General features: G+C 40.1%; 1 protein-coding gene across 2 annotated transcripts in view; it reads left to right on the forward strand.

Moving 5' to 3' along the window:
• The first annotated feature begins 182 nt into the window (after positions 1–182).
• Positions 183–14,685, forward strand: part of ntn1a (netrin 1a) — a 63,580-nt gene continuing 49,077 nt past the window's right edge. The window contains exon 1 of one of the 2 annotated variants that reach the window (XM_059571228.1): positions 183–1,719. In XM_059571228.1, coding sequence (XP_059427211.1) covers positions 702–1,719 — 1,018 coding nt within the window. In that variant the 5' untranslated portion in view covers positions 183–701. The remainder of the gene's footprint in view (positions 1,720–14,685) is intronic. The other variant, XM_059571226.1, reaches the window with a different exon arrangement.

Here is a 14,685-nt window from a genome sequence, read left to right on the forward strand (position 1 = left end):
GATAGCCTACATATGTTTTACTCATTTTCATATTGCGCTTCTATTAGCCTATATTCTGTTCAATCCCCATCTGCTGGTTTTATTGATAATCTACCAGTGGATGTCGTTGTTCTCTCGAGTGTCACTGCTGGAGATGAATGAGTTCAAAGCCCTGCGTAAAGACGCGTCCGGCTTTTTCTCCATAGAGCAGATACAGATAGAGCGAGAGAAGAGAGAGAGAAAGTGGGGGACAACGTGAGTGTCTCCTATCTCACAAGAGCTCAAACGGGATCTTCTCATATCCTCTACATGCGCAGAGATTCAAGAACCAGACAAGTGAAAGCGCGTGTCCAATACTCACGGAAAAAGAGAGCAAGCACGAACTGAGATTGTTTTGTGACTTTTCTGCTTTTGCTGAACTGTTTGACGTAGGTACAGTAACCTGTGTGGAGATTTCTCCAATGCGATTTTCTTTAATTGCGAAAGCGTAAATATTGTCGGATCTTCCGTTGTGGGTTAGATCCAAGAGTTCGCCTATATGCTGGAGTCAGATTTAGATTCGCATTAGTTTGTTATTTGGCACTGGTTTGATCGCGGTGTCATATCGGCTGTGGATTGATCACCTTCAGACTGTCAGCTGATTTTCCATCTGCAAACAGTGAAAGCATCTTTTCATTAGGACACGGCTGTGTTTCATCCCACAGGAGAGAGGAAGGCGCGTGATGATGTTGAGGGTCTCGGATGCTTTGGTCACTCTGGTGACTCTCTGTTGTGTGGTCGAAGGGACTGTCGGCGGATACGGCATGAGCATGTTCGCCGCTCAGACCTCCCCACCGGATCCTTGCTACGACGAGAACGGTCACCCCAGAAGATGCATCCCCGATTTCGTCAACGCGGCGTTCGGGAAGGAAGTGCGCGCGTCCAGCACCTGCGGCAAAACACCGAGTCGATACTGTGTGGTGACTGAGAAAGGGGATGAAAGGCACAGAAACTGCCACACGTGCGACGCTTCGGATCCAAAGAAATATCACCCACCTGCTTACCTAACCGACCTGAACAATCCTCACAACCTCACCTGCTGGCAGTCGGACAATTACATCCAGTATCCTCAAAACGTCACTTTAACATTGTCCCTGGGCAAGAAATTCGAGGTGACCTACGTGAGTTTGCAGTTCTGCTCACCGCGACCAGAGTCCATGGCTATCTTTAAATCGATGGACTACGGGAAGTCCTGGGTGCCTTTCCAGTACTACTCGACCCAGTGTAGAAAGATGTTCAACAAGCCCAGCAAAGCCACGATCACTAAGCAAAACGAGCAGGAGGCCATCTGCACAGATTCACACACCGACATGCACCCTCTCTCCGGCGGGTTGATCGCGTTCAGCACCCTGGACGGGCGACCCTCCGCGCACGACTTTGACAATTCACCCGTACTTCAGGACTGGGTGACCGCCACAGACATTAAGGTGACTTTCAGCCGACTGCACACTTTCGGAGACGAAAATGAGGATGACTCGGAGCTGGCCAGAGATTCCTATTTTTACGCCGTGTCAGACCTGCAAGTCGGAGGCAGATGTAAGTGTAATGGTCACGCGTCACGGTGCGTCAAAGACCGGGATGGAAACCTGGTGTGCGAGTGCAAGCACAATACAGCCGGACCAGAGTGTGACAGATGCAAACCTTTTCACTATGACCGACCCTGGCAGCGCGCAACCGTCAGAGAAGCCAACGAATGTGTCGGTAGGTCCAACTTTTTATTTCTGCATCATTATTGGAAATAATGGTTTGGAGGTAAGACGAGAAATAATCACCAAAGACATATCGTTGATCTTTCGCCGCACGTACAATTTGTTTGAGATGAGTTAGAAACCAGCCATGACTGCCAAGTAAAAAGTGCGGGTGTTTTCTTTTTAAATGCAAGCGTTTCGCTTCTAGTGAATGGAACTTTCAGGACCATTACAGTACAACAATATAAGTGACAGATTTATGGAGAATTCACTAAATGATTTGGAGAGATAAAAAAAATATAGGCCTATATATTATTTTAAACTTGAAATAATGGTTTGGAGGTAAGCAGCAAGTAGCTTAGTGCTGTCAAATTTTAACAAATATAATTTATTACGATTTATAACTATACGCAACTATACGATTTTTACCAATCTCGGCATCGAAGAATAAATGTCTATGGAACATAATTTATTAATACATAGCTCGTCTTTAAGGTCTGTTTTGCAAACGGTTTTATACATTATTAAATAATTTTTACGTAAAAAAATTAAGTTTAAGGAAACTAAGCTGTACTTACATGTTTACTGTACGATTCATTTGAACAAAATGCGCAAAAATATATTTGAACAAAAAATGTGTAATCGTTTGTCCAATACAGCTTGTGTAGATGCTTGTTAATATTTATTTTATAAGTAGTGCCACACGCAAGACATTTCTTTACTGTTAAATTAGTGAAGTTTTTTTTTAATTACTATTCGTAGTGATTATTATTAGTTTAGGGCAAAATATTATGATATAATTCGTTATTATCAGTATAATGTAAAAAAAAAAACAAAAAAAAAAAAAAACGAGCCGCCTCGTGTTTTGGCCCGTTCACTCAATTTTATCGGTCATTAGAAATACATTTTCAGACATTATTTCTATTATTTATTATTATTACTTTTCTTTATTACTCATACTTTCTCTATTTGTTCTCGTTATACTAAAAACAAAATACAAATAAAAACTAAAATGAAAAATTAATCGAATTAAGTTATATCAGACATAGCTGGTAAGATTGCCAAATATGTATTTACATACTATTCTCGTTTGTTGTTATTATTATAATTATTTATAATATTATTTATAAATTAGTAATAATGACAATAAATTTAGCATATATACACAGATATTTGAAACACAGTATCACTTCATGACAAACTTAGATGGAGGAAAGTTAATATTTAGTCTATTGCTTATACCTAAAGTAGAGAAACAAAACCCATGATGCTTAATTGAATGGACGAGAGACCTAATTAATAAATGAAATCAGCTGTCATAATTTGCACTGAATTGTCTGACTGCTCTTAAGATGGCCCAAACCATGCAGAAGCACTCTTAAAGCAGACTGTTTAGCAGCAGTCTGATACATAAGATAACTCTCTGGGTTATTAAATGTGCTTATGGGCTTTTATTGGGCTAATGCATATAATTCCTTTTGATTAAAACATTCCTTAAAACAAAATACACTGACAATGCCCTTTGTGTATTTCTGTGATTTCACTTACACTGTATAAAACAGTATATCTGTAATAAAAAAAGCATACCTCTGTGGGTGAAACTGTCTTAAAACATGATAAAGAATTATGATATTTTATGTGCTATACATCTGTTTATTGAGTCAGTTCAAAAGCAGAAAGACTTAAGCAGTATTTGAACATGCAAATAATGTCTGGCTGTGCATAAACAAGTTTGAATCATAACTATAATGAAAAGAGCCTGATAGTCATCATCTGTCATCAATCACAAATTTAGTAGCACATTTTGCACCTGCCCAGTTAGTTTTCAATACCTGTTTTGACTCATCTTAGAAAAAAATAGCTTGCTCTTTTTCTCCTCTCTCTGACTAAGTACAACATGTATCTGTTAACTGGAAATGTAAACAAACCAGTTGAGACACCACTGTCGCACAGCAGAAATGAATTGCTCCCCTTTATCCTTGACACTTTATTTTTACCGGGGCCTGCATGTGTGAGTCTTGCGTGGAGCACAAAAGATCGTCACTCACAGCATCCATCTTGCTGTCAGCAAGCCAACGCTTTTACCGAACATTCCTCGGCTGTATTTTTCCTGAGCGCAGTGCCATCAGATCCAATGCCGAAACGAAAAAAAGAGCAAGAGAATGAAAAGAAGTGAAGAAGTGAAAAGAGAGGAGTGAAGGGGTGGGCAGCATTAAAGCAAACAGAGCTTAAACAAGAGAAGAAAGAGCTGTGTGACACCTCTGAGCCAGGGCAGAACCCAAGGGAAAACCTTTGTGTGTGTGTGAGGGCCAAATGCAATCCAAACATCTACAGGAACACTATGGCAACCTCTCATTCATAACCCAAGCTTAAATATGGAAATGTATGATGTAAATGATCTGACAGAGGGTTTGGTTCTCTTTCAGCAGTAATGTATGTAGGAAAGGCATTCCAGCATGCTGCGGAGTATTTCAATGCAATTGTCTTTGTTGGTTCATGTACTAGACCGAACTCTTACTGAAAGGAAATTTCACCAAAGCGCTTGAGTTGAACCGGGGGATGCTGTGCTATAAATTTCACTTACTAAATATAATAAGAAAACATATAGGAAAGATGGATTTGAAATAGAGATAATAAGGGCTGTTTTAAAGCGAGTGAAACATAGTGTTGAGAGAGCGTGTTTGATAGATAGCGATCAATAAGCAGAACTGCAAAGAGACCTAGGTTTTACTTGAACTGCACTTAACTGATTGGATCCTTGAGTGAAAAAGGACCCCTATAAACCCCTGTGTGCCCTGTTAATGTGGCCTTATGATATTGATCAGCTTATGCCATCGAGAGGTATACTTTTTTAATGCATTGAGCCACAGTCTGAAGCCTGTCAAGAATACAAAGTGATGAGAGGAAGGCAATCTTAATGAAATGGGAATGTCACTCCGTACTTGGGGGGAAATCATTTAAATCATTATATTACATAAAAATCCTTTTAAAGTCAAGTCACAGTTTTTCTGTAGCGCTTTATACATTACAGATTGTTTCAAAACAACTTCACAGTAATAAACAGGAAAATAATGTCGTTAATATTGTTAGTCAGTTATGAAGCAACTTCAATTTCAGCTGTCGAGCATATCTATAAAAGAAACTAGCGTTATTATTCAGCTCAAGTTAGTTCAGTGTTAAATCAGTTCAGTTCATAACAGTGTCAATGTTTATCAATTAATACAATCAATAATAAAAAAATCAGTTAGGCTCTACAGCAGCTCTAAAGATGGAAATTATGCCTTTAGCTCAGTCAGTTCAGTCTTTATCCAGTTCAGTTCAGTAACAGTGTTTATGTTGCAAAGTTATACTTTTTATTTTATTTTGAATGATTTACAGGCACTTTTCAAATTTTATTTTCCACTGCAATGTCAGATTAACAGAACTGAGAAAAAGACAACAACTGCAGCTTGGCTGGTCCAGCATGCATACCCTTTAATTGGACTACAGTTTGCCTTTACAATGTACACCTGCTGTTAAAAAAACAGACAGTGTGTATTTATGTGCATTGTGTCATTTATACTTGCATAGAGTGTAGCTCAGATACACAATAACCTCCTGTAGCTTGATTTAAACTGTGCATGTAAATATACTTATAAAAGAGGGTTTACTTACAAGCTTCGCTGGAGCAGACAAAATGGGGCAGTAAAATGTGAATGTTTTAGTAAAGAGAAGGAAATGTTTAAGAGCAATGTAATCTTGATGACAGAAGGATGTGTTGAATCTCAGACTGTGGTTTAAGATGAATCAGGGATGATTCTCCGTCCTCTATTGTTGAAAGTAAAACAAATCGCTCCTCTTGTATTTCCCGCATGTACTTGTTTCTCTGTCACAAAGTTACATTTATCTCCCTAACATCCCTACAACTTGCCAAACCACAATATGACTCTGCCAGTTTGAACATATTGTCTCACATAGTTACTGCATGATCTGCTTGAACATTAAATGCACACTTGGAAGTGTTTTAGAGCTCTTTTAGGCCTGAATCCGAATTGCTTGCCTGGCAGTGCAGGTCGATCGATATTCTGAAGACATGAATTAGATGACCCCATTGGGGGAATCTCCCAAGACACATTATTCATGTTTTAGAAGAAAATGAAGTACTGCCCGTTTGCTCTTCTCAAATGTAAATATGGAAATGTTCCTTTTAAAACTGAAATTCTGCCATAATTTACTTACCCTCATGTTGTTTCTATGATTTTCTTTTTTTCTGCAGAACAGAAGAATGTTTCAGTTGTTTTTGCCCATTCAATAAAAGTCAGGGGAGGTTCAAGTTTTAAAATTGTCATAAAGGTAGTGTAAGAGTAATTTATGCTCCAGTGGTTTAATACGATCAAATTCTATGCTGAACAGACTGAAACTTAAAGGGTTAGTTTAACGAAAACCTAAATGAAAAAGCTCTGAAACACTGCCACTTCATGAAGTCACTGTAAAACATATTCATGTGTACTGAGTGGTTTAATCCAAGTCTTCGGAAAAGACATGATCGCTATGTACATGATAGACAGATTTAAGAACTTTTATTTACCTACTGATCATCGCATATATATAGAAACTTTAAATATGGTAAAGGAAAGCCTAAACTTGTGTTTAGAAAATAAACTAATTACCAGTTTGGAATGACATGATTTTTATTTTTGGGTGAAACATCCATTTAAGGATTGATACATACTCCTATAAATACAGCAACACATCAGTTATATCAAACAGCAATTGGTGCTTGTGTCATGATGTTAAGTAGGAAGAACACATTGCCATTTGATTTGGGCTCAGACATGGATTAAACCACTGGAGCTGTATGGTACTTAAATATGTGCACCCCATTGACATTCATTGTATGGACATAGACAGCTGAACATTTCTTCTTTCAAATATTTTCTTTAGCAGAGAAAATTACAGTTAAAGTTACATGCTGTTCAACAAATGTAAATAGAAGTAAAATTTTCAGGGGAATTATTCTTTCTCTGAAGAACCAAAAAGCACTATGTTTAATATTAAAAAGTGATTTTAACATATAAATCCTTCCATTCAGTAACACAGAAGGGTGATAAATTTGTTTGTCAGATTTTGTAGATAATCAGCCAACAGTAATCTCAGTGTTTGTGTGTTTGTCTATGCCAGTAGCAGTAAAAGGCACTAGTTAATGTTTTAGCTCCCACGTGGCTTTTATAAATCAACGTCTCTAATCTTCAAAGCTGCCGATGGTCAAATAGTCTCACCTATCAAGCAAAAGAGGGTGAGATGTGAGATGAGAAACCTTACGAAGCTTTTGCACTTTGCACTGCTGCCTCAATCCCGTGTAAAGGGGATGAATTACCATCATAGACGTGCAACAGTTCATCCAGTGACTGCATTTCCCAGAACGCTTATCAGTGTTTACTGCTGTTCATCTTGTTTTGTAAACCACAGGCGAACAAGACCTTCTCATATGCATGCGATTCTTGGAGAGGAATTTTCAAAAGTGTCTTCCCCATCATCATCTGCAGATGCATCAAACAAATACAGTAAACACCTAGCAGTTCTGAACCACCTGTTTGTGATTGTACAACATGAATCTTTTCCACTAGCAAGCTCATTAGCTCTTTCATGTTGCTCCATACTGGCTGGCAGCTTTTTTGGACTTTTTTGACACGAAGGGTGATCAAAAACAATGGTTTTGAGAGTTTGGAATCAGACTGTGATGTACAAGCCCAGCCTCTTCAGGAGAACCAGAGATATAAGGGTGCATTGAGCTGGCTGTTGTAAACCTGTGGGGCTGGCTGTGTATTTTTGAGATGGCCCAGACCTCCTGGCGAGATCAGTGCTGGCGGAAAGCCCACACTGGGGCTCTGCTGCAGGGGGGTGAGTATATTTCCAGAGGAGAGCCTGGCTCTAGAGTCGAATACTCTGCAGCAAACTCAACCTGATGCCTGCCAGGTTGCAACGCACTAAGCCCAAACCAGCCATCTGTATCTCGTTTAACTAGACGCCACCACACACACACACTCGGGCTTGGAAACATGAGCGTTAGCACACATATCGCACTCACGCGGGATGGTATGTGTAAGAGTATGATAATGCTGCTTTGAATTCAAGGGTTTCGTTCAGTATGCCTCTCCATCGGGATGCTCATAATTGATGGAGCGATGCTGTGCCCAGTTTGTAAGAGAGTACTATTAACAATATCTGACGTCATTTTTTATGATTCCATTTTTAAAATTCCTCGTAATTGTCAAGTTTGGAAAGAACCGAACACAAATGCTGATTGTAAATAGGAGTCAAAACAATTTATTCCTCAGTCTGACAATGTTTAACAGTGTCCAAAATTGTCTTCCCATCTTACCACATGTGGTCGGAGCGCTTGAGCATTGTTTTGAAATACAATGATGTGCTTGTTATGCGAGGACACACTGACAGCTTCAGGCCAATGTATGAAAAGTGTATATCGACAGGATAGAAATATTTCAGGCAGAACGATGGCACATGAACAGAGAATATCAAGCCACGTTCCATTCAAGAGCTGAATCCTGCTGGGACTGGCATTTAAAGCATTTTTTTCATGACTCATTTTCAGCTCCAAGGAGCAATATGCCTGATGTGTTAGTGTTCCTATAGTTGTTATTTTATGAACCAGTTGATTGTTTAACTATGAACACCTGATAACTCACAGACTGTGTATAAAATCATCTAATGGGCAGTAAACCGACACACAGAACTTAAAAGAACATTAAGATGAGAAGATCTGAGAGGAAATCCATATTATTGCAATCACAGCATGAAATCTGAGGAAGAATATCTCTGCTTAGACAAAAAATTAATATCATCACAAGATTTGGGATGCTTCAGATTCAGCTGATTATATGTAATAAATGAAGTGATGTTCATCCATACAACATTTCCCCATTTGAAATAATCTCAGACTGGTAGTGTCTGAGACATGCTGGATGTGACAGAATCTGTGATAGAATGAATAATAAAAAAAAATTTTTTTGGAGGGATGGCATGAAGACTCTTGGGATGGTTTGGATTTCTAAGTTACAAAGATTGTGAAATTATACACACATTTTGGAGTATAAAATCAAGGTCATTCACAGATCCAGAGTCATGAAAAATGAACCAAACAACTGCAACAACAACTTTTTCTTTTGTTTGTTGTGTTGAACAATATTGGCACTGCTTCATCCCACAAGAGGCTGAAAAGGGACAACATTAAAAAAAAAAATGTTACCACTGTACAGGATACTCTGACATACAAGGCAAAACGACATGGTTAAGACTTAATATTGGCCATTTCAGTGGACTTTCTCAGCTTCCCTTAGGCAAAACATTCATTTTTGAGGCTTTTGGTTGATATTACTGGTCTGATACATAATGGAACACAGATTCCCTTTACAAGCCCAAGAAAAGAAAACCTTGAGCTTGTTTCTGAAAGGAGAATTTGAAAGTTTCAAGATGGAGACGTATTCTTTTGAGCGTTTTGGTGGAAGCCGGGTTGCTTCTGCACCAAACTGCTTCTCCTACACACTCTACAACTTGTCATGATCTTATTAAGACTACATTAAAAAAATTCAGGCAGGTTCATGTTATCACTTCACATATTCAAAGCTGTTTCTTAGGAACATGGGGAATCTCATCCCTCATTGTCTGCACTGTTAGTGTGATACAGAAATAAAGCAGTCTCCCCATCTCTGACGGGAACCAGCTGAAGATAAATTGGCTGACTTTCACAACACAAACTTTGTGTCTCCTGCTCAGAAATCTGATTCACACACAGAGTATCATTCTACTCTGTTTTGAGATTTGTTTAATAATAAAAAAGGAGAGTATACCCACATGAGCATCAAGCATAAATGTGGGAACAGATGTGCTAACCGCTGGGTCATGCACTGACATAACCACTTTTTACAGTATTCATTCAATAACGTAATTGCAACCACTGCATGTTTTTGTCTTAGGTGTGTCTTATTAATTTCTAGCTGTTCCTTGGCTGTGAATTTTAGTGAATTTTAGTAGATTCTGTGAATCTATAAGGATAGCTCTATCATATATCATGCAATTGTGTAATTTATTGGCTGTTTCTGCATGAACCTCGAGGGGAAGACACAGTCGACTTTACTCTTGATGGCATTAACACCTCTCTTAAATAACAGCGCTGCAGTGCTGTTCAGACTCACCCTTGTTGATACCTGTTTCCCCAGTCAGCACCAGCCGGCGTTGTTTATAGTAGGCACAGAAGAGGATTGTCTGTTCACCTATTGATGTCTGGCCCTCGAGGCGAAGAAACAGCTAAATGAATTAATTGAGCCTTTTATTCTATAGTGAAAGCTTGTGTCAGCCTCTCTCAGCTGTGGTTTGGCAAAACTGGAATAAATGAGGGATGTTATGAAGATTCAGTGAGACAGAAGATTGTGAGCAATTGAGCAATTTTTCTTTTTGGCACAAAGTACCAGTGAGTTTTACTTTTTACAGATGGAGACTTAAAATTTATAGTTCAATGGTTATTGTGAATTATTTTATTACAGATTTACTGGCAGTTGTTTTGAAAATGATTTTATTTTACGCACTTAGGTTGTACTATGTCATTTAAAGTGTATTTCATATTTATGTACTTCACACTCTGTCACTATAGACCTGTCACACTGAAGAACAAAAAACCAATGACAGTTCCTAACAGGTAACATGCACACACAAGAAACAGAGTTTCTCAGCTATATCATCTGCCAGAATAAACATCAGCCGGATATTTTCCATTTAGTCTGCCAGGAGAGTGTACTGCTGAGATTACAGTCAGGGATGAGACAGCTGAATAGAGCTCATGACAAACATCTGTACCTCTTTGTCTAAAACCAAATTCTTTTGGTCCTGAAAAGAGTATGTGTTTTACTGAAGAAGCCATTTTCTTCTTCTCATGTTCTGTTTGAGGTCTGAGAGACCACAAAGGACATTTTAATAATCTGAAAATATACACTACCATTCAAAACTTTGGGCTACGTAAGATTTTTTTTAATGATTTTGAAAGCAGTCTATTATTTGACCAAAATTATTGTTTCCGATTTCAAATATAATTTATCACTGTGATGGCAAAGCAAACTTTTCAGCAGTCTTGTTGTCACATAATTATTATTTAATAACTTGGTAGCATATTTATTTATTTATGAAAAATCTTTTTGTGTAAAATGTGATGATGTTTTTACTGTCATGATTCTTTCCTAAATAAAAAAAAAATAAAATAAAATAATTGATTAAATATGTTTTTCTATAATTTGTTTTTGTTTAGGTAAAATTGCTCACTGTGACAAAAAAAGGAGAAAAAGAGATGAAATGCTGCAAAAATACCAGTTTACTAGGTTTTAATTACATCAGATTAATTTTGGAATAAGAATTTGATGAAAAATTATTGTCCTTTCAATAATAAAAAAAAACACACAAGCAATTGCATAGATAACAGCGTCTGGAAGGAGGTATTCCCTGCTCTCTCCTTATGAGGTGAAACACAGGTCTGCTGCCGGCCTAGATTCATGGCCCTCGTGCTGGCGGCTGTTTTGAAGCCAGTTAAAGTGTCAGTACACTGTTAACACAGATCATAAACAGAGCTGTAAACAGTGCAGAAACGCTGACACATTCCATGTGCACTGCTCGGCGCGACAGCTCTTCTCCACATCTATTCTCCTTGACTTATCTGTTGCCTGGGTATAGGTTCAGAACTTATGACCTCAGCTTAGGGTGGTGCCTGTGTGGAGGGCAAGTGTTTGGGCTGGATTCTCAGCCAAGCCAAACATACAATGAAGGGATTGTTCAAATGTGGGACAGGTCTAGAGTAAAGTAAGAAAATATAAATATGTCTATGCTGGTATGTAATGCAACAATGATAAAATTGCACCTCTTGCTTTGTTAGTGTGTGTGTGTGTATATATATATATATATACTGTATATTTATACTGTATATATATATATATATATATATAGTATAAATATACAGTATATATATATGGTTTGTTAATAGCGAGTGTTGGAATTAAAAAAAAAAAACATGACCAAAATAAGCAATTGGAAGGGAGTACCTGTACACAAATCAGAAAATTTTAGCATGCAAAAAATACATTGCTTTAATTTTAAAAGCAAACACAATGTAATGTTTTTCTTGGGGGATGTATAATAAATGTTAAGTTAAAATTTTGTGTATAATTTTGCTTCACAAATGGAAATAATTCCAAAAGCAGTCTGGAATGCTGCAAACACAGACAACAGATATTAGAATTTCTGGTAGCATATAAAATGCCAGTTCTCTTTCAAGCGGTCACTCTCGAAGTTACGTCGGTGACCGACGTATTGGGAATCTCGCCTGAGAGAACAATTCACTTCGAGAGTAAACTAAAGGAGCCAATGCACATTGGCATGTAATTATTGCATCCAGCTGCCGCTGATCGCAGCATGAGTAAAAGTAGGCCGCTGGTGCAGCACATAATAAGCTTTCTGCTTCGGAGCCGAGCAGTGGTATCGTACTGCTCCTGCCAAGCTTCGTGTGTCGGATGAGTCAGCGCTCTCAAAGGAGCTACTCTGTGTGGGTGTCATGGCATGACAGCAGGTTGGTCGACCTTCGTTGAGTGGGTGCAAACTACAGGCTGCACTACTCCTGTAGTGTTGCGGTGGCCATCTACCCTGTTTGCTTCAGCTCAACCAAAAGAGCAATCCTAAAAGAGCATTCATGGGTGAATGTCTTTTTAAACATGTCATTTCACCCATGCGTTTCTGGAAATGATGGCTGTATTTTCCTGGGCTGCCGAGAGAGTAGGGCTCGAGTAGAAACCTCCACTGCATCCCGAGACCTCGAGGTTGGATGATTGGTTTCTCGGAGTGGCCCGCACTGGTTTTTAGCACCCCAGGAACTGGCCTACTAACTCCTCCTCCTTCACCATACTTGGTATATGGAGATCCCCTCGGGGGAGTGGTCGGTAGTGATGCAGCTGCAGTCCTGGTACTGCTTCCACCAGGTAGAGATTCTTTTGTTTTGCTTCATCCCACCCAAACCCAAACATTCAACAAAAGAGCAACCTTCTATATCTCTGGGTCTCAAGAAGGCATGGAGAGTCGTGAATGGTCCACAGCTGGATCACACTCATCCTCCTCTGTCGTTATGCGAGAAGCAGCGGGTGGTTAGAGAGCATCATCAAAGGCCCTTCTCATGCACTGTCTGCCCAACCTTGAAACAAGGTTAGTGTTGCACCGCACACTCAAACCCAGCTTCAGTCGGTCCACGAGCTGCCTGAGCCGGGTCCCTGTGTTCCACCTCACTGCTCCACTGCCGGTACATCAGTGGTATCTGGAAGCTTGGTTAAGACTGTCCAGTCTGTCTGCTGGCTCTTTCGAACCATCAGACTCGGCTATGTGATTCAGTTCACCGGGCGTCCCCCCAAGTTCAGGGGTCTCCAGTTAACATCAGTGAAGACTGTCAATGCTCAGCCCCTATTTTATTGTACCCAAGAAAGGCACACAAAAGTTGTTACCCTGAGAAAGCAGGGTGTTCACATCCTCAACTATCTCGACGTCTGGCTCATACTAGCACAGTCTTGGGGATCAGTTGTGCGCTCCCAGGGATTTGGTGCTCAGGCACCTCAGCCTGTTCAGGTCAACTGGGAAAAGAGAAAGCCATGCTCCTTGTGACAGCCCCACCCTGGCAGATTTCTCTGAGGAAGGGTCTACTGACTCAGAGACAGGGCATCCTGTGGCTCCCACATCCAGACTTCTGGAAACATCATGTCTAGTCCCTTGATAAGACGTGGAGGTTCTAGGTGACCTACCCCAACAGGTAGTTGACACCATCACTTCGGCGAGAGCCTCGGCTACCAGACACGCTTATGCTTTAAAGTGAAAACTGTTCCTAGAGTGGTGTTTCTCTCATCAAGTGGACCCCCGAAGATGTCCGATCAGAGTCATGCTCTTCTTCTTTCAGCAAGGGTTGGAGCAAAGGCTGTTTCAGGTCGCGAGCAAGAAGTGTTGCATTCTCCTGGGTGCTGGCTCATGGTGCCTTGCTGACAGATATTTGTAGAGCTGCGGGCCAGTTGACCCCAACATGTTCGCTAGATTCTATAGCCTTCATGTGGAGCTGGTATCCTCCTGTGTTCTCACCTCAAATGGGTAGTGTTATCCTATCTCACTGAGTGGATAGTGCTACGACAACAGTGACTGGCCTTCTTGTTGCAAGCCCCAGCTTACACCAAAAAAGGGACCGGGCGGCTTGCACAGGACACTGGAAGGGGCAGTATCCGTAGCGCTTTGGTAGGGATTCCCAGTTCGTTGGTCACTGATGTGACATTGAGAGTGACAGACTGAAGTGGAATGTCTCGGTTACATATTATAACCCTTGATCCCTGAAGGAGGGTACAGAGATGTCACGTCCCATCGCCATGGCTGCTGTACTACTGTAACACTGAGTGGCCGGGTCACCAGCTTGGCTTCTTAGCGAAAACTTGATTGTGTGCTCCACCGGCTGCCTACTTATACTTCACTGTGATCAGTGGCAGCTGGATGCAATAATCACATGCCAATGTGCATTGGCTTGTTTAGTTTACACTCAAAGTGGATTGGTCTCTCTGGTGAAATTCCCAATTCGTCAATCACTGATGTAACATCTCCATTCCCTTTTCCCTAAATTATTAAGTTTCTTCTTAGCTTGTCCTGGCTCACCTGCATGCAGACTAGTCATGGTAGCATTTAGCGAATAAAGGAACAACACAGAGCTGGCAGTATACAGCATATCTTCTGACTGAAAAACAGATCTGCATCTCTCTTGCTCCTTGTTTCTGTGATACCACCTTGGCACTAAAAGCTTTATGGTTCCGGAAGGTCTTTTTACAGTACCACCAGCGATGAGCATGAGTGCATCGTCTCCGAGGCAACAGTTCTCGCAACAACTGGCCCTCTGTGATTAATGGCTATATGAAATTATGTGTATTTGTCTTTA

The sequence above is a fragment of the Carassius carassius genome, chromosome 17 (assembly GCF_963082965.1).
Source record: "Carassius carassius chromosome 17, fCarCar2.1, whole genome shotgun sequence".
Lineage (NCBI taxonomy): Eukaryota > Metazoa > Chordata > Actinopteri > Cypriniformes > Cyprinidae > Carassius > Carassius carassius.